Below are 18,925 nucleotides of genomic sequence, written 5' to 3' on the forward strand. Positions count from 1 at the left end.
CTTATGTCCAAGTTCTAGTGCCGACAAGTATTGCAGAAGTGTAACATTTCTCGACTTTCTTGCAACAATAATGTTTGACCTGATTCGCGACTCGACCGCTGGTCAGCTCATCCGCTTCATATCTGGAAGGAGGGTCCTCCTGTACCCAGATGAGAAGCCAGACTGGCAGTCGCCTGACCGCGCAGAACAGGACCTTTTAGTGGATTGGTACGACGAGGACGATGGGGAGAACCCACAAAACTGGTCTTTCCCTAAGAAGCTGAGCGTTGCATTATTGATCAAGTGAGTCTTCATGACCCACAAACAGGGAAGCTGCAGAGCTGACACTTCTTCCAGCTTGTACACGTTTGTGGTATATGGGGGATCTTCCATATACGTTGCAAGCATGGGGTAAGGCAGTCGTATCACATGTAGCACTGCTCTTCACTGACTTTTGGGCAGGGGAGTCATGGAAACTTTCAATGTTTCGTATACGGCTGCATCTCTCGGGCTTGCTATATATGTCTTGGGATGTGCGTGAAATCTCATTCCCCGTTTACATTTTAATTTCGCTAACTCCACCATTTGAAAACAGACGGCCTAGGGCCCTTATTGTTTTCACCACTTAGTGAAATCCCGTCCGTGGGCAGAAACCTTCCATATATTGTGACCTTTGGTATTTTTGTCATCTTATGTGCCCCCACTGCGACGGTGGATAATTTTGGGGGGCTCATCGCTCTGCGATTTCTCCAAGGCTACTTTGGATCACCCTGCCTTGCTACTGGCGCAGCCTCCATGGGCGATATGGTATGTACTAGACGGAGTCAGTTGGGTCATTAAAACTAATTGATAGTTCTAGTTCTCGTTGGTCAAGCTGCCCATTGCTATCGCATTTTGGTCAGTCTGCGCCGTAGCAGGCCCAGCGATGGGACCTCTGCTATCTGGGTACAGCGTGCCAGCTATGGGGTAAGAATTCCTCGGTTTCATCTGGTTGTGTTCTTTCCCGCTTACTAAATTACAGTTGGAGATGGTCCCTGTGGGAAATGCTCTGGTCGAGCGGTCCTGTCTGGGTCGCCTTCTTCTTTCTCGTCCCGGAGACATATTCCGACACAATACTCTTACGTCGTGCCGTACGCTTACGTCGCCTTACGGGAAATAAACAACTCAAGTCACAGAGCGAAGTCAAGCAAGGAAGTATGACCTTGCACCAAATGCTCGTCGAGTCGCTTCTGAGGCCAATGCAGATCATGATATTAGACCCTGCAATTACTTACACCGCGATCTACACCAGTTTGGTCTACGGCATTTACTATTCATTTTTCGAGGCTTTTCCACTCGTTTATCCGGTTATATACGGGTTTAGCCTCGGAGAAATGGGGCTCGTTTTCTTATCGGTCCTAATTGGAGTCATCATTTCTCTAGCCATCTACTGTTTCTATATCTTAGCAATTTGGGTTCCGACACTCAAATCCAAGGGACCAATTACTCCAGAGATGTGTCTGATTCCGGCGCTCTATGCGTGTTTTATTCCTCCTATTGGGCTCTTTATTTTCGGTACGCTATCTCCCGTTGTACTCTTACACGAGAGCGTAGCTGCTCTAGCTACACCCAAGTGAATCGTTAGTGCATTCTCAACTAACACATTTGACCTTAGGTTGGACGGCACGATCGTCTATTCATTGGATGGTTTCGGTAACAGGGATTGCGATATACAATATTGGGATGTTCATGATGATGCAATGTTTATTCATGTATCTGGCATTTACCTATCCTCAGTATGCCGCCTCCCTATTTGCCGGCAATGATGCGGCTCGATCTTTACTTGCAGCAGCAGCAGTACTCTTCGCACATCCACTCTACAAAAATCTCGGTATCGGTCCAGGTATAAGCATTCTGGGTGCTGTTACAGTTGCCTTCATTGGTGGAATTTTCCCGCTTTACTTTTTCGGCGCAAAACTTAGAGCTCGAAGTAGGTTCGCGGTGAAATGAGTCTTGACCTACAAGAACCTATGTCATGGCGTACTTCAACCCTACGCCAAAACCACAGCAAAATGTCGAAATATTAAAATTGTAATAACATAGTTAACTAAAAGCTGAAATTAGCTAAAGGCTAGCTTGTATTTTTAGTTTAGCAGATAGGTTATGAACTAAAGAGTAAAGTGTATACTTTCATTTTCTTAGTGTTACAGTCTCGACGGTGGACGTAGGAACTGCATAATGCAGTCCTGTAATGCAAGACTTTCTCCCGTATCCTTTGTATCTTAAGGCCTCTCGCGCATGGCTGCAGCAGCAGCCTTCATCCTTGCTGTGTCAATACACCGATAGTGTGGGATACCACACCACACTATTGACATGCCTGACCTCTGCCAACCCTGCTATCCCTAAACTAGCCGTGATAGCTCTCGACGCCGAGGACCAGAGGGGCTTTAGGGCTTCAAGTATAGCCAAGACTACAGAGAGAGCACCTTCAGACTATTAATTCCCATTTGTCCAACACACAGCACAAAGTGTGATCTACAAAATCCTCGCCGGAATATCATCACGCGTTGGATAAAACGATAGTTGCACACCGTTAAATCATCTTGTCACTTATATTAGTGCTAGCTGACGTTTATTGTTACATATTTCTACCTACATGTTGTCATATTCTAGATTGTATCGTTTAACCGTCTAGGTAGGTGTAATGTTCCGCTTGTTTGTTGCGCGATTTCCAATCTCAATCTGGTCCGCCACTCCATGTTGTATGTGAGCCACTTTATCAATCGAGCTATTATACACTGTCTCATCACCAAACAATCCGGCCGTCCTCTCAAGAGTCATTTGGTTCGTCTCCTTAAGGAACAGTTTGAAAAACACCGCTAATAAGATAACGCTTGCAATGAACACAGAGTAGTACTTCCACCTAATGGCATCAAACGCATATGGTGTGACTTGTGACAGCCAGATGTTGGAAACGCCCTGGAAGAAGTCTCCGACTGACAGCCCGTAGCCGCGGAGATGGGCGGGGAAGTACTCGGGAGGAATGGTGTGAAGTGTTGAGTTGAAGAACATCGCATAAAGCGCGGAGTAGATGAAGATGAATGCGACGCCGGCCTGGGCGCCCGAGGGGTTCAGACCGTTGCCATAAAAGCGGGAGATGGCCATAAGGAGGGAAAGGGCGACGCCGAGGGACAGACAGCCAACCCCTGGTTGATGTTAGTTGCCTTGTGTTGTGAACCAGGTAGAGGAAGACTCACACATGGTGCGGACACGAGGCCACTTATCTGAGATAGCCAGGATGTTGATGAATTGACCCTAGAAGAATTTAGCAGGGTGGTGTGCGGTCTTAGTTGAGGACTTACAAGTACGCCCATGAAGCTGTAACAAGCGGTTATCAGTAGCGCCTTTCGGCCAGTGTAGCCTAGCGACGCATAAAGGATGGATTGATATTGCTGTATAGCGAGAGCGCCAGAAACACATCCAACCTGCAAGACAGTGATTGCAACCGCAGTACGCTTTATGTTTCTTGAATTGAACAATTCAATAAGGGCATGACCTAGTGTCTTGGTAGTCCTCTGTATGGCTTCGAGTTGGATCTGTGCACGAATCTCGACTACAGAGCGGATGAAGAAGTCCTCATCCTCGTCAGAATAGATACGACGCATGCATCTGTCCATATCTTCGTACCGCTCTCTCTGTGCAAGCCAGCGAGGAGATTCAGGGACGAACAAGATGAGTCCCATCAGTACCGCTGCAGCAGGAATCTGCATTGCGAGTGCAAGTCGCCAAGTCACTTGCCCAGAGGCAAAGCTGCAGGCATATCCGATCCAACCAGCACACACATAGCCACCGGCAATGAGGAGGCCAAAGATACCCATAAGCCTAGCTCGCTGACTTGCCGGCGCAATCTCCGAGATGTAGACGGGAATGGTAGGTCGCAACATTCCAAGAGCAATACCAGCAATCGTGCGACCAACAATAACTAGAGCAACGCCATTTGCAGCAGTCTGGAGTGTGGCGCCAACAATTGTGAAGAATGTGGAGATCCAGAGCGTCTTGCGTCTTCCAAGCTTCTCAAGGAAGAAGCCACTGATCAAACTGCCAATAGCTCCACCAGCCGCGCCCATGGAAACAATTGCGCCTACGAGAGAGGTGACGTTCTTGGTTCCTTGGGGGAACATGTAGGCCTGAAACCCTTTCTGAGATAGGACCGAGGCAATGATGCCAGTATCGATGCCGATAACAAGGCCTCCAAGGGAGATGGTAAGAACATAAAGGATGAGGCGGTTGAGTTTCTTCATCTTGACAAATGGTACTTGCAACTGAGAGGAGGTGATAGAGGAAGAGAAGACAGCAAGAAGAGCTTTGCAATGATTATGGTGTGTGGGGTCTGGGGAAGAAGAGTTTAATATCGTGGAGAGTCTTATAGATTACTGGAGAGTTGTGCAGGCCACTCGCGAAACTCGGTAATCCCGAGAACGCGCAAGTCAGCCCTTGGGGCTGTAATGATAGATGCCAAGCTTACTCGAAGCCTCTCAAAGAGGAGAAGCTTGGGGATGATGTTGTAATGCCGTGCGAACGGCAGGCAACGGTATAACACGGGCCACGACTAACATGACATTATTGAGTTTTCCAGACCCATCCGGACAGTAATCCTGTCCATAGGTCCCGGTTTACTGGGTAATGGCTGACGCTAACGGACGCTAACGGACGCCAACGGACGCTAACGAACGCCGCTAACACAGGGTAGGCTCGTGGTTACACACCTTCCCCCCGCTCTACACTAACACTGCACCGAGTCGCCGAAAAAGATGATTTTTGTGTAGCGTTGTGGGTTTAGGAACTTGCTCTGTCAAGATTATTCAGGTCTTCGAAAGCAGAGCTGTGGCGACATTTTAATGGGAAACGATCTCTATTTTGCATCCTTGTTAATCAGTCTTGAACATGACAATCTGCTCACTGTTAGACATGTTCTACCTACATTTGTTCTAGCCATTGACAAACCCCTATTTGTGAATGCATGCACGTACATATATACACGAACGCTCTCACAACTCTTTGTTTCTAAGGCAAATATCTCTTCCTATCTTGTTTGTGTCCATGCCAAAAATGCGAGACTCTTCAAACAAACCCTTGCAACCTGTGCCGTCAACCCCTCGCTTTGAACACCATCCCGATGGCTTCGGTATAGGCAATAGTCGTCCTCGCCTTTCTTGGTCCTTCTTTTACCCCGCAGATGCGGATCTCAAGTCAGTAGGGTCATGGACTCAGCGAGCATACGACATCGAGATCAAAGCAGAGGACGCAGCAGGAAGTGGAACCCATCATATCGAGAGTTCTGAGTCCGCACTCGTACCATGGCCTGGAGCTGATCTTATCTCGAAAGAAGCCGTGATAATAAGAGTCAGAGGCTACGGTCAGGAAAAAGACGACATTACGCAATGGTCGTCATGGGCTAGCGCAGAAGCTGGTCTATTTGAGAGAGAAAGATGGTCAGCACTGCCAATTGCATCGTCTAAGAAGTTCGAAGCGGAAGATGTAACATTACGCCCACTACGCTTTCGGAAGGAATTCACTGTGCCGCTGGAGAGAGATATTCTTAAGGCTCGCTTGTACATCACGGCCTTTGGCGTCTACGAAGCACACATCAATGGAAGTCGTGTTGGTGATCACGTCTTGGCACCGGGATGGACAAGCTATCACCATCGACTTGCGTACCAGATATTTGATGTTACCGCGATGGTGAAGAAGGGGCAAAATTCTATTGGTGCTGAGGTTGGAGAAGGCTGGTATGGAGGCCTAATAGGTATACGAGGTGGGCAGCGATTCAATTATGGCAAAGAACTTGCGCTTCTTGCTCAGTTGGAAATTACTCTCGATAATGGCGAGGTGATGGTTAAGCACACAGATCATTCCTGGCAATGCCACACCAGCGCCATCACAAATAGCGAAATTTATAATGGGGAAACGTACGATATGCGAGAAGAGCAATATGGGTGGGAAATGCCAGGCTTCGATTCCACTGCTTGGGCATCGGTCAAGGAGCTCCCGTTCACCTCTGCGTCAATGATCGCATCTGACATGGCGCCTACTAGAGTTACCGAAGAGGTGAAACCCGTCTCTATCACTATTACTCCCAGCGGGAAGACCATATTCGATTTTGGACAAAATGTCGTTGGGTTTGTTCGTATCAAAAGACTGCCGCCTCATAGCAAGGTTTCGCTCGTACACGCTGAAGTTCTTGTTGACCAAGAGATGGGCATGAGACCTCTACGTAACGCGAAATGTACCGATACTGCTATAACAGCGGACAATGAGCTGCTCCATTGGTGTCCGAAGTTTACCTACCATGGATTTCGATACATGCAAGTTAATGGATGGCCTGAGGGAACGACCCCTTCCCTCGAAGACTTCACAGCTTTGGTTACCCATACTGATATGAAGCGTCGAGGGTGGTTCAAGTGCTCAAACGATCTTGTCAACAAGTTGCATGCAAACATCGTATGGGGAATGCGGGGGAACTTTGTCAGTGTCCCAACGGACTGCCCTCAGCGTGATGAGCGACTGGGCTGGACTGGAGACATACAAGTGTTTGGTCCAGCAGCCAATTTTTTGTACGATACAAACGGCATTGTAGGTGCTTTCTATAATCTTACAGAACTCTTCCTGTCCCATAACTCTAATAAATATCAATATACTTACATTTATCGTTTTAGCTCGGAAACTGGCTCGCGGATTTCTCAGCTGAACAACTCGCCCGCGACGACAAGATACCACCTCTTATTTGCCCAGACGTTATGAGCAGCTGGTGGACCCCTACCCCACAAGCGATCTGGCACGACGCGACTATCCTCGTCCCTTACAATCTGTACCAGGCTTCTGGAGACATCTTCCTGCTTCGTAGGCAATATGTCTCCATGACCTCCTGGCTTGACACCGCTATCCGCCGAGGCTCAGATCGCCTCTGGGATCCTACTCTATGGGTTCGTACCGTCTTGCTGCACTTTTAATTTACTTCCTCAAATCCCTTTTTGAATCTAGACGACTAATAACCTTACTATAGCAACTTGGCGACTGGGTCGATCCCGCCGCACCCCCCTCACAGCCTGGATTGGGTCGCACTGATGGCGTTCTAGTCGCAGACGCATACCTCGTCTACGTCACTGGCATCCTGGCTGACGTCTCGGCCCTCCTAGGCGAAGCCCACGATGCCAGACGTTATGCAGCAGATAAGGAAAAGCTCAAAGCCGCCTTTGCCCATCGCTACATAACGCCGGCCGGAAACCTTGCAAACTACACCCAAGCCGCTATCGCACTTGCCGTCCAGTTTGACCTCTACCCAACCGCAGCGCAGCGTGACAATGCTGCCGTGGCGCTTATGCGGCTTGTTAAAACAGCCCAGTACCACGTCTCGACGGGCTTTGCAGGCACACCAGCCATCCTACCCGCGCTGACGCGCACGGGACAGCCATGGCTCGCGTATCGCATGCTGATGGAGAAGCACTGCCCGTCATGGCTGTACCCGCTAACTATGGGCGCAACGACGATCTGGGAGCGCTGGGACGCCCTAATGCCGGACGGATCGCTGAATCCAGGGCAGATGTTAAGTTTCAATCACTATGCATTGGGCAGCGTTGCAGCTTGGTTGCACGAGACAGTCGGTGGCCTAGTGAGCAGCGACGGGTGGCGTACCATTGACGTACGGCCTGTGCCTGGTGGCGGGCTGACCTGGGCCGAGACGAGGTTTGACGGACCTTTCGGAGTGGTCGAGGCTAAGTGGCGGGTTGAGGGCAGTAGGTTCAAGTTAGAGCTTCAGGTGCCGCCAAATTCAAGAGCCATCATTGTCTTACCGATGCAGAAGAAAGAGTTGGGCGAGAAGAAGAAAATTAAGGTTGCATCGGGATGGCACGCTTTTGATGTCGAGTTTGAACCCGACGAGTGGCCGCCTACAGGTAGTATAAATAAGTATTCAGGCCCGTTGTCAAAGGCTTGTGATTGCTTTTGATTTGGTATGAGCGCCACAAAGAGAGGTCGACGCATAAAATGTAGATACACCTCTATAAAGTACTTAAGACGCTATTGGAGCCTGCCTTAATACGTGGGTATTGTCTGTGCCTCACACCTAGGCGTTACAAAAGGATAATTCTCCACATCTATTGCCGCTGAGTGGGATTGATATGAAAAGCCTTTATCGCATGCTCGGAATCGAGGTCATTTGATCCTTCATTTCAAGAACGTACTGTACCTTCAGGCAAGTCCTTGTCCGATGAGAGCCGCTTCCAAAAATACATTCAATCTTCCCTTCCCGTTTACATCGGTTTGATGTGTAAGTAATGAGTTGTGGCAGGCCCGTATGATATTATCAGAGTATAACGAGTATCATAAGAAGAATATGCATATGGCTCGATTTGGGTTGAGAGTTTGTTTGATGGGGAGACACAGTTACGAGCCTGCTGCGGCCAAAGGTTGAAAATGCGTCTGGGCAGATTAGCCCGCCCGGGAGTTCGCGGTGGTTATCCGAGATGAGCGGAATGAATCCTCGGGCGTTACTGGTGAAGTGCTTAGATGATTTAACATCGGCTTAAGGTATGGAAGTGTCAATGCGGCGAGGTGGATGTGAATTCAACCCCACAGAGGCGGAAAAGCAAGGGGAAAGGCAGGCAGATAAGGTCGTCACAGTACGGTTTGATGTACCTCTCTTGAAAATTACCAAGTATTAGGTAGTAATATCGAGAAGTCCCAGACCGAGTCGAAGCCTAGTGCTTCACTACCATTAAAGCTCGCGTTTAATATATCAGAGATCTCATCCGTCTGAGGTTCTAGATCAGCTATGAGCTGCTCATTCTCCGAAGTTGGCCCAGTGAATGTCTCCTGGGAATCGCTCTGCTCCAAACTCAAACTCAACGCCTTTGCACGATCAATTATCAGATTGCCGTGAGTATGTGCGTTGGAATTCTGATCTCCTGCCAGGTCAATTATCAGCTGCCCAACGGCCCTGACGTTCTCAAGACATTGGGAGACATTAGGAATACAGGACGAAAAAGTTTGACAACCTGCAATGATAAACAAGGCAGAAAACTTGAGCATGATACTACCCGAATCGGAGACGTAGCGTAGTTTTTCTTTCTGGATTGGACGCAGGTTGAGCGGCCAGTTGAGGACGTGGTTCGCGCATGCTACGCAACCCCGTACGCGGTCTTTCTGTCGGGATGATAGACCATGATATGAATTTGGAAGGCAGCGCACTACGAAGTTGCTAATGCAAAAGCGGGCGTAGCGACCAAGCAGGTCAAGAACCGCTCCGACGCCATCATCTGATGTCCAGTATGAGTATCATAGAGGGTGCTAGAGGAGTGTGCTAACCATTACGAATGAAGCTTCCCCATTTATCATACCACGCATCAATTGCGTTGCCAGCCTCTGTTAAGATTGCCTCCGTTGCAATGTCATCTATGTCATCAGTCGGATCCGGGAGACACCACCATTCACCCAACTGCTTTTGCTCTGCGCTTGCCTATCCTCCTGTTAATAGAGAAAAACACCTATCCCGATATCAAGCATTGGCTAACCTTTTCCCATATGAGACAGAGCTCAACCTCGCCAAATAGCCTCATCTGTGAGTTCGGTCCAATTTCTTGTAATAGTGCTGGTGCTGCACGAATGGTCGAGTCTATTCGAATACTCGGAGGTGTCCCACTAATTATAGAAGCACTAAAAAGCGTCAGAATACGTGACAAAAATTGACAACCACATAAATGAGGTCCTTAACAGGGCCAGTACGCACTAGTGTGACATGATGAACAATTGAAGCCAATACATATATCGCTGGAAACTTGGCGAGTCAACTATTGTATCCGACGTCGTCGCCCGTAGCTCCATTTTTAGATCCTGTATCGAACTGTGCAACGACAGTCGTGATGCACAGACTTCCATGAGTGACTTGAGAGGCCAGTATAATATTTGCCCAGTACGATTTTGTTGTGCCAGCTGAGAGGTGGAGGGCGAGCAATTCGCATGTACGTATAGGATAAGTACAGCCTTGAAGGTAGAAATCTCACTAGCTCTACTGCCACTACTTGTTACGATCCTTGTTAGAAACTGCAAGAGACGAGGTAGCAAAATTTCCTGGATGGCTTTACCACCGGGCAGAAAGCGTGCTGTGACGTAACAGATGGAGTAAGCGAGACTGAGTTCTGTCTCAATAAGGACGCCTATATCCTGGAAATCTTTTGGAAGGAGTGCTGGTATGAACGGAAGAAGTTTTTCCCGGAACCTGAATATAATCAGTCATTGGACGAATGAGGATTTCGCTAGTCCACTTGCATGATGATCATGTCCCGTATATCTTGCCACGGAAGCGCAATCTGCTCCTCGGATAGCCGGATATTTGGCAAGGGTAGTTCCAGCCCCTCGCTTGTCACCTCAGATCTCTTTCGCTTTTTCGGAGTTTCAGTAGGCAGAGTTGGAGCAGACGTCTGAGGACTTGAATTGTTCAGTACATCTACTGGCGGCGTAGAAAATATTGATGGGAGACCCGCATGGCTTCCCCTTCTTTGGGCAAAGAGAGAGTGTGGTAGCTGATTCTGGAGTGTTTGGGTGGTTGGTCGGGGGATCGTGTCGACCATGCCATGGCCCCTTATGGGGCGCTCTAACTCATAAGCTGAATTGCTCGATAACCTACGACTTATATGACGCGGTGAATGTGAATGAGCTTGAGGATGAGGTTGACCATATTGGTAGGGATCATGTGCAGGCAATTGGGGTTGACATATTCTGCCTGCCTTGATACACTTGGCGCAGGGTGGGTTATCAGCGCCAACACATTTCATCTTTTTCCATTGTCAGCTGAAGGTATTCTCATAATCTTCCGAACATCCAAAAGCAGACTCAGTCTCATATTTCAAGGTTCAAATCTAGTGATAAAGGGACGACCGTGGACGACATTCTGTAAGTTGGCCAACCACAAGCAGACATGCTATGGAGTTCTGTCCAACCAAACCGCTTAACGTGAGAGCAAAACAACGTCAAGGGCCGGGTCGCATTATACGATGACATCTTATCTCACCTTCATCTGTCGACAAGCTATACATGCGCGGACAATTCCGTTGCGCACTGGTTGCTGTTGGTGCTGCCTTGCACGCACCATCCTGGCAGTACTGCCTTGACTTTCGGCCTGGAGGTCATTGAGGTCGGCCGTGGTAGCCATCACAGCCAACAGAGGCTGCTAAACTTTCAATGTCGACTGCTTGCTTTCGAACTCTGAGATCCACCGTACGGAGATTCGCACATTAGGTGATGCTAGGAGGTGGGTTGACGATATTTAGGGGCAAGAGGAACGTTGCAATATAGCCAGTGGTTGCTTCCAACGCTAACGCACGCTAGTGGTGTTGAGGGTCTAGCATCTGATCGTCTAGCATCTGATCACGTTCCTCATCGATGCAATGTGACCTAACCGCGTAACAACTCATTATTATATCTTGGTAGCTGTAGCCTAGTGGTGCCTATATGGCATGAAGCACTATAAAACAGGGTATGTACTACTGTAGAATAAATATGCGAATCAACTAAGTTCACACATCACATGACCTCCCGGTAACCTTAAGCATGTATAGTCATCTCTTTACCAGCTCAAGATACACCAGGGTTTAACTATGCCGGAAATCCAGAAATGTGTGTATATGCTAGAATCTCTCCGTATCTCCCTCCATCGCGGTATGCTTCGGCTCGAGGAGACCCTAGGGGCGGAGGATGTGTTCGAGACAAGTTATGTGGTAGTATCAGTTTGGGTAATAAGAACCGGTAAAGTACTGCAGTATTACGGCCGTAGAGAAAACCCACATGCAGTAATTACTAGCTCATCACTGGCAGTAACCCGTAATTACAACTAGTAGCAGAGCCTCATTCACGTGAAATAATGGTCTCTCTGCAAAAAGCTATAGAACCGTAGTTGTGGATAGCGGTAAAAGTCGTAAGTAGAGAACACAGTTACAAAAGCAGTAGACCGGTCAATTTAGTGTATAAAGCATGTGGTATTGACGAGTATTCAAGCTATTATATACATCTTAATATTCTTAAATCCTGCTGCTAAGGAAATACTACCAGAAAGCCACAAGATGATTCCAAAATGGACTGATGAGTCATACGAAGCGGTAGGCTGCGTATCTTGATGCCTAATTGAATTACACCGGCTCTAGAAGTTACGACGCACTGTCTCTATAGTAGGGAAAATAATGTTGCGAAATGACTTAGTCCGAGCTAGCGCTAGCTAACCCATGGACCGTGCCAGTGGTTCTGCGCTAAGTACCCCGCTCTCGCTACATCATTTTCCCGAAGATTCGTTGTGCAGATCAATTTGGCCTAGGCAGTCGGCGGAAATTGTGGAGCAAGCCGGGTCGGCTCCGTGTTTTTAGCGCGTCCAGTAGAGGTTCGCTCCAAAGCCACAGGTAACAACTTCACATTTTCTCACCCCTAGCATGTAGATTGGTCTGTATCTTCTCGATGGGATTGACTTCCGTTGGTACAATAAAAACCGCGGCATTTGTGCCGTGGTCTGGCATATCAACTGGCACTAGCTGAAGTCAAGGGATTGGGTTTAGAACGCTCTTGACAAATCGAGATCTCCCTGTCAGCCGGAAAGCTGGGGCAGATTGTTACCACAGGTTCAAGGACTGAATAATTAACTAAACTTCTCGTTGTCGTGCAGATAGGTCAATGAAATTACTACCTCTCCGACATTTGCTTTTACTGTGCAGATTCTTTATTTGGTAGGGGAAGTAGTTTCAGCACGCTGTCGCGAGCATCTTTGACTTCTCTTAGTTTGTGTAATACTTTCCATATTAGCCAACTATTTCAGGGATCTATTAGTGAGTCTAATGGTCAATTTACCTTTTTTGCGGGGTACGGGGTGGGAGGAAAGACCTGAGTTTCAAGTGCGGGGAGTCTAGGCTATTTAAGAAGACACAGCTGTCCTTTAGAAATTGCTAGGTACCTACACAACAGCTATCACTCAAACGCTTGAGGCTATCTATAATGGTTCGCACTAACCTCTTAGCCGTCGTACTTCTTCCGGCTGCTCTTGCTGCACCATCAACCGAAAAACGAGTCGGTCCTAAGGTCAGGCTTAGTATCGGGAATGTTGTCGGATCATCATTCCTTAGCGTGGATTCTTTCATGGGCATTACATTTGCTAAGCCTCCTGTTAGGGCACTTCGCTTAAAGCCACCACAGTCAATCACATCAGACCTCGGAACTATCGTTGCTACGGGCACGCCCCGTGCTTGCCCCTAAGGCACCGCAAGTCGGGTGGATACTACTAAGCTTAGTACTAATGCAACCGGGGTTCTAGGTAGCCTCCCTGTGACTCCAGCTGCCCTTGAAAGCGACTCACCAGAAGACTGCTTAACTCTTAACGTTTAGAGACCATCTTCTGCCACATCATTGTTAAAACTCCCAGTTCTATTTTGGATCTTTGGTGGAGGATTCACAACTGGTTTAACGCAAATCTATGATGGAACTTCGTTAATCTCAACTTCAGTCTCCTAAAAAAACGACATAATTTTCGTGGCTGTCAACTATCGTCTTAGAGCCTTCGGATTTTTATCCGGCAAGGAGGTCTTAGCAGATGGGTCTACGAACCTTAGCATAAGAGACCAGCGGCTAGCTCTTCAGGTGAGGATTTTTAGGTATTGTTACTAACATAGCTAACGTCTTTTGTCAGTGGGTTGCAGATAACATTGCTTCGTTTAGTAGTGGCCCTTTAAAGGTTACAATCTGGGGAGAGTCTGCAGGATCCGCCTCCGTCTTCTCCTACATGATTTACAAGAATGGCAACCACACCTACAAAAGAAAGCCGCTTTTTTGTGGTGCAATCATGGATAGTGGTTCTCTTTTACTAGCAGCTGCAGTTAATGAGAGCCGCACCGAGGATCGCTACAACATAATCGTGCAAAATGCTAGTTGCTCCAGTGCCTCAGACACTCTATCCTATCTCTAGAATCTCGACTATGCCACATTCCTTAATGTATCCAGCAATGCCAACATTCCTATAAATACCTACTTACTACGTCGGGACGGTATTTTCTTCACTGACACGCCTGAAAATCTTTTGAAGTCAGGTAAATATGCCCCAGTCCCATTTATTTACGGAACTCAACAAAAAAAAGGGCACACTGTTCACCTACAGCCTTAATCTCCAAAACTCTACCAACGTAGTGGACCATCTTGCCTACACATTCCCTAACACACCTCGCGCTGTACTCTAAGGCTTTGTGGATACCTACCCTGACGATGTCTCTGCTGGCTCCCCTTTCCGCACCGGTCCACTTAACAACATCTACCCGCAGTATAAAACCATCGCTGCCATTACTAGCGACTACATGTTTGTGTTCACACGTCGTCTCGTCCTTACGCTAGCTGCAACTGTCAAACCAAACATCCCGACGTGGTCATACATCAGTACTTATTTCTACGGCCTCCCAGTCCTCAGTACATTCCACGCTACAGATTTATTGCCTGCGTTTGGTATTACGCTGGGAAATGCAGCCTTTTCAATTCAATCGTACTACATCAGTTTCGTGCACAGTTTAGATCCAAATTCTGGCACTCCTAGCATCTTGCAAAAATGGCCCTAATGGAGTGCTCCTAGAAACAAGCTACTCAATTTTAGAGCTTTCTTAAATACGGTTACCGCAGATAATTTTAGGCAGACGAGTTTCGACTTCTAGCTGGTAAATTTCTCAGAATTTATGCTTTAAGGGAGCAGCAGGAATTGTAAGGTGGATTATGATACGAAAACATTTTAGAGAGGTCTTAAGTTTGGTAATAGTTATCGATGGGCTTTAGAACTCTGTTATTCGTCTAGGTCTAGCTAATGTAATCTTCTAACTGTCCTGCAATAGTCGAAAGAATGTGTGGAGGACTTGTGCTAACTCATTATAATAGATTACACGTTGTCATGCTTTGCAGTCGCCTAAAATGGCGAGCTTTAGATTGTTAGGAGTGTCAATACCCAAATATTATTATGCTGGCGTTTTAGAGCATGATGACGATTAGGGAGCACCGTTGGATTGATTATACAAATTAGCAGATAGAGACTGATATGACATCCGGGACGATATAGAGTCAGAAAGGCAGTGGTTGGGAAAGAAGGTTGAGTGGGGTGGGATCGAAGGGAATAATTTGATCAGAGTGTTCAAAAAGCTGGCCAGCCAGCGTTTAGATGAAGAGAGTTAGAATAATTAGTTGACAGGAATAATATTATTAGATAAAAGATATAGAAAGGTTGTATAGTTCAATTAATAAAAGGTGAAAGTTGGGTTATTTTTCAATTTTATTTGTGAAATACAAAATAATAAATTTAGATTTGATATAATGTACGTATAATACCAATCACGGGTAGGGTTCATGGAGAGAGTTAGGGCGAGGATTTGTTTAGGATGAGTAATAAAATGATGGGGTGAAAATTAGGAGGGTATTCCACGATTAGGGGTTGAGTGGTTAGGTAGTCGGGTGGAGGATGTAGGATGGGGCGATTGTGCGAGAAATGGGAACAATGGGACTAATGATGACAAGCACATATTGGGCGTTCGAAATAAGTTTGGAGTTTTTGTCAGCATGGACGTGGATACATTTTCGAGATTGGCGGTACATGTCGATTTAGCAACATGAGGTCAGCATAGGAGGTTAGCAAAGGATGGGTAATGGTTTCATGAAAGGGTTAAGTTAATATTGAGATGACAGGGTGAGGGTTATGGTTAGCAATGAAGGCAAGGGTTTGGTGTAGAAGGGAGCATAGTTGAGCCCATTCCGGTGAAGCCCGGCGACAGCCACTCCAGAGGTCAGAGAGCATAAGATGGCGACACCGGGAGAGGTCACGGAATAAGGAAGGGTTAATAGTAAAGGTAGAGTTATAAAAGGAAGTGGGGAAGGAGTAAGCACATTCCAACCCATAACCCAAATCCATCCAGGCGAAGCCCGCCCAGGAGGGCGGCGGGTAGGGTTTGGCGGGTATTGTATATGTTCGAGACGGTGACGCATGCAGCACGAAACATACATGGCAGTGAGACATGAGTGAGGGACAGGATTAGGGTGAGTGAAAATGAGGGGGTTGGGTAGGGTATATAACCCAGCAAGGTCAGGGTTAGAAAGCATAGGTTATACCGACGAGACCAAGTAAAGCAGTGTAAGATGCAACGATGGGCGACAGCGAAAGGCAAACAATAGAGACAGTGAAGGCAGAGTTGGTGAGGTTATGTGTGGCAAATAAAGAGTACTAGAGGTTGATTTGCAAGGAATGCATGCTGGGGGTTGGATTAGGGTCGGTGGGGGGTCATTTAGAGAAGAGGCACATGGTCAAGAATGTTATGGCAACAGGGCTGGAACGAAGATTTGTGTACGACATTTTCGACGCGTGGGAGGCAAGAAGATGATACCAAATGATGGATTGAAGCCGCAAGAAGAGTTAGCGGTGTTTTATGGGGTTCGATACGAGGTCGGTACAAGAGGTTGAAGAGCATTGGTGGTTGGTAGATCATGGGGAAAAGAAGGGGAGTTTGATAGAGGCAGTGAGGATGCAGTCGTAGGGAGGTCAGGGCGGGGAGCGGGAGGGTTTTTGGGTTGTAGACGAGGAGGAAGGTTTTGGAAATGAGGAGGGAAAAGAGGGGTGGAGGGTTACGAGAATCAATTTATGCGAAGTTAATCATATAATCGGATTTTTGCCCCACGCACCCCGCTTCCCCAACATTGTTTATTGAAGTTTTGATGTGCCATGATTCCATCATTATCCCGAATGTTCTCATCAGCCCCTGCTGAAAGAAGAAGACTCGCTATCTCTAAATGATCATAGTGATAGGCGAGATGCAATGCAGTCCAGCCATGAAAACCCTTGAAGTTGACTATCGCTCCAAATGCCAACAACTGCTTAGTAATCTTAAGATGACCATACCTCGCGGCCAACAGGAGTGGTGTCCATTCATGCAGATTGTGAGCATTTACATCTGCACCAGCACAGCATAGCAGCTGAACGGCTTTCAAACAATTTGCTCGTGCTGCAGTATGTAGAACAGTCTCGTCGGTCTTATTCTTTATCTCGATAGGAACTCCGAGGCTTATGCAGGCTTGAATCGCCTGGTGCAGACAAAGTTCGATAGCATGATGCAGGTACGGTCGAGAAGTTGTAACGATCAGCTCGCTAGAGATTCGGTGGTGCACAACAGTAGTGCAACAATGGTTGATTCTATGGGACGTGATACGAAATCTAAGTAGGTCACTTTTCCCAAGGCTCTGCCCAGTCAGTCGTTACAACTTTTCAGAAGAGAGTCACAATACCTCTGCAATTTGACAAATAATTTCATTTGGGAGTTTGCTGAAGTTTTTCTTTGTAGCAATCATGACAAAAGTATGACTAGTTGTCATTAAGCTGTAACCGGTTGATAGCTGGACGACCGTGCTGTCTCTAGACAATCCGTATTAGGATTGTGTCTTTTATCGTGCTCTTTGTGATGTCTGAGAACTTCAGTCATCAGGCGTTGGAAAGCAATTACTTTATTGTCAGCTCGCTTTGTCTCTTTTCTCTCGTCCAACTGGTAGACATGCGCCTGGTTTATAAGGATGTGACCCAAACCGCGTATCCGAAGCACCGGTAGGGCTGACATCTCAGCATCAACAACTTTCAGTACCAGCTACAACGTGACGCAAGGCCGCTTCTTATCTTTAATCTTCACATCCATTCTACTAGTCCTTTTTGACGCCGCCAAAAGGCATTAAAAGCTCATAGAAAAGCCACCTACTCCCTAGATATTTGATTGACTTAGAGCTAAATGTCGTTCAAGTCACTATTATCGAAGTTGAAGTCAAATGGGAATACGAGGTCATACACAGAAGGATAAGAGCTGCAGTTGTAAACAGTGAGGGCTGCCTACACCTATCGAGGATGACAAGCTAGGATTGTGTCTTGGTTTCCTCCTGGAGAATGCGATGTTTGCGAGGTCTGGGGTGGGGTAGTGCCATGTCGGATCCACTGCGCGCTTTGTGCGGATACCAAGCGTCGTGTAGCCGAACTGGGGTTTTCGTGGTGGCGGTGGCGTCCACTGCGCGCTTTATGCGGGTACCTTACCAAGCGTCGTGTAGCCGAAGTAGGTGGCTGCTTCTATGCTGGCGCCTAGTCCTAACCCGGGCCCACTGCGCACTTTGTGCGGCAAGTCTACGCTAAGCCGAATAGGCAATCCTTAGAACATCATTTGCATTCGTTTCAAACCATCGAACCCTCCCGAAGGCTCTCTCTGATTACGCCTCTAGTTTGTTTAGTATGTTTGCGTCTAAGTGCGACTGTTGGGGTTTGCCCGCCTGTGACTTAAACTAATTAACTCTATCGCCATCATCCTATCTATCTAATCATACTTGTACACATCCACCATGAAGTCGGTAATACTTCTCGCATCGAACCTTCATTGTCCATCTTGTGTCTCCCACGTCCAGGACGTCCTGTCTTACCTACTAGGAATCTCATCTGCAGATGAGGTGTCCCTAATCAACCGAACCTAGCTAGGAGGCTGTTAGTATTTTAGCCATAATTCTAGGCGGTGAGCGGATCCTGCCTATGTAAAAGGGGGTGGGGGTGGAGAACATGGGTCTAAACTACCACATCCAAAATACCATTTAGAGGCTGAGATCTTCATTTCCCCCTTTCCCGCGGCTATAAACATAAAAAAATTGAGAAAACCGTTTATTAGAGCCTCCTACAGCTTTGTGCGTAATCCTAACCTAATATGAATGAGAAATGGCTTTGAGATAATAGGTAGATGTGGATGGAAGAAGGCAAATGTTAAAAAGTGCTGAAGAAGACCGATGAGGAAGAGCAAGGATCGCAAAGTGAATATGACATGAAGTAGACTGTCGTCGATAGCTTGAAATTTCATCAAAGGGACAAACCTATATATACCTGATTACTGAAAATATCTCGATACCATAA

At 47.2% G+C, this 18,925-nt stretch overlaps 5 protein-coding genes across 5 annotated transcripts; 3 read left to right on the forward strand and 2 right to left on the reverse strand.

Annotated features, from left to right (window-relative positions):
• Nucleotides 1–70: 70 nt before the first annotated feature.
• Nucleotides 71–2,182, forward strand: VE01_09558 (uncharacterized protein; the record flags this gene model as incomplete). The annotated part of the gene is made up of 8 exons (XM_059464077.1): nucleotides 71–282; nucleotides 337–390; nucleotides 442–512; nucleotides 575–786; nucleotides 839–945; nucleotides 1,001–1,173; nucleotides 1,237–1,533; nucleotides 1,634–2,182. The coding sequence occupies 8 exons, from the start codon at nucleotides 71–73 to the stop codon at nucleotides 1,966–1,968; spliced, it is 1,461 nt and encodes a 486-aa protein (XP_059319320.1). The 3' UTR covers nucleotides 1,969–2,182.
• A 399-nt stretch (nucleotides 2,183–2,581) lies between these two features.
• On the reverse strand, nucleotides 2,582–4,554 carry VE01_09559 (uncharacterized protein). The gene is made up of 3 exons (XM_018278972.2): nucleotides 3,321–4,554; nucleotides 3,216–3,273; nucleotides 2,582–3,164 (listed from the first exon to the last, which is right to left on the reverse strand). The coding sequence occupies exons 1-3, from the start codon at nucleotides 4,257–4,259 to the stop codon at nucleotides 2,650–2,652; spliced, it is 1,512 nt and encodes a 503-aa protein (XP_018126202.1). The 5' UTR covers nucleotides 4,260–4,554; the 3' UTR covers nucleotides 2,582–2,649.
• A 513-nt stretch (nucleotides 4,555–5,067) lies between these two features.
• Nucleotides 5,068–8,168, forward strand: VE01_09560 (uncharacterized protein; the record flags this gene model as incomplete). Its single annotated transcript, XM_018278973.2, has 3 exons — nucleotides 5,068–6,591; nucleotides 6,675–6,941; nucleotides 7,022–8,168. The coding sequence occupies 3 exons, from the start codon at nucleotides 5,068–5,070 to the stop codon at nucleotides 7,961–7,963; spliced, it is 2,733 nt and encodes a 910-aa protein (XP_018126173.1). The 3' UTR covers nucleotides 7,964–8,168.
• Nucleotides 8,169–8,719: 551 nt separating this feature from the next.
• On the reverse strand, nucleotides 8,720–11,973 carry VE01_09561 (uncharacterized protein). The gene is made up of 5 exons (XM_059464078.1): nucleotides 11,024–11,973; nucleotides 10,282–10,787; nucleotides 9,743–10,231; nucleotides 9,528–9,669; nucleotides 8,720–9,472 (listed from the first exon to the last, which is right to left on the reverse strand). The coding sequence occupies exons 1-5, from the start codon at nucleotides 11,162–11,164 to the stop codon at nucleotides 9,317–9,319; spliced, it is 1,434 nt and encodes a 477-aa protein (XP_059319316.1). The 5' UTR covers nucleotides 11,165–11,973; the 3' UTR covers nucleotides 8,720–9,316.
• A 1,014-nt stretch (nucleotides 11,974–12,987) lies between these two features.
• Nucleotides 12,988–14,588, forward strand: VE01_09562 (uncharacterized protein; the record flags this gene model as incomplete). Its single annotated transcript, XM_018278975.1, has 4 exons — nucleotides 12,988–13,155; nucleotides 13,676–13,900; nucleotides 13,952–14,072; nucleotides 14,221–14,588. The coding sequence occupies 4 exons, from the start codon at nucleotides 12,988–12,990 to the stop codon at nucleotides 14,586–14,588; spliced, it is 882 nt and encodes a 293-aa protein (XP_018126175.1).
• Between the last annotated feature and the right edge of the window lie 4,337 nt (nucleotides 14,589–18,925).

This window comes from Pseudogymnoascus verrucosus, assembly GCF_001662655.1.
Source record: "Pseudogymnoascus verrucosus strain UAMH 10579 unplaced genomic scaffold scaffold_62, whole genome shotgun sequence".
Taxonomy (NCBI): domain Eukaryota; kingdom Fungi; phylum Ascomycota; class Leotiomycetes; order Thelebolales; family Thelebolaceae; genus Pseudogymnoascus; species Pseudogymnoascus verrucosus.

Bases quoted from the DNA above. Each gene is read 5' to 3' on its own strand.
- VE01_09561 (XM_059464078.1), bottom strand. From the start codon at position 11,164: ATGGCTACCACGGCCGACCTCAATGACCTCCAGGCCGAAAGTCAAGGC. The intron at 10,788-11,023 runs GTGAGATAAGAT...CAATGGAAAAAG, and splicing joins TAGCTTGTCGACAGATGAAG to ATGAAATGTGTTGGCGCTGA. The intron at 9,670-9,742 runs GTGCGTACTGGC...GACGCTTTTTAG, and splicing joins TTGTTCATCATGTCACACTA to TGCTTCTATAATTAGTGGGA.
- VE01_09559 (XM_018278972.2), bottom strand. From the start codon at position 4,259: ATGAAGAAACTCAACCGCCTCATCCTTTATGTTCTTACCATCTCCCTT. The intron at 3,274-3,320 runs GTAAGTCCTCAA...AAATTCTTCTAG, and splicing joins ACAGCTTCATGGGCGTACTT to GGTCAATTCATCAACATCCT. The intron at 3,165-3,215 runs GTGAGTCTTCCT...AACATCAACCAG, and splicing joins GCCTCGTGTCCGCACCATGT to GGGTTGGCTGTCTGTCCCTC.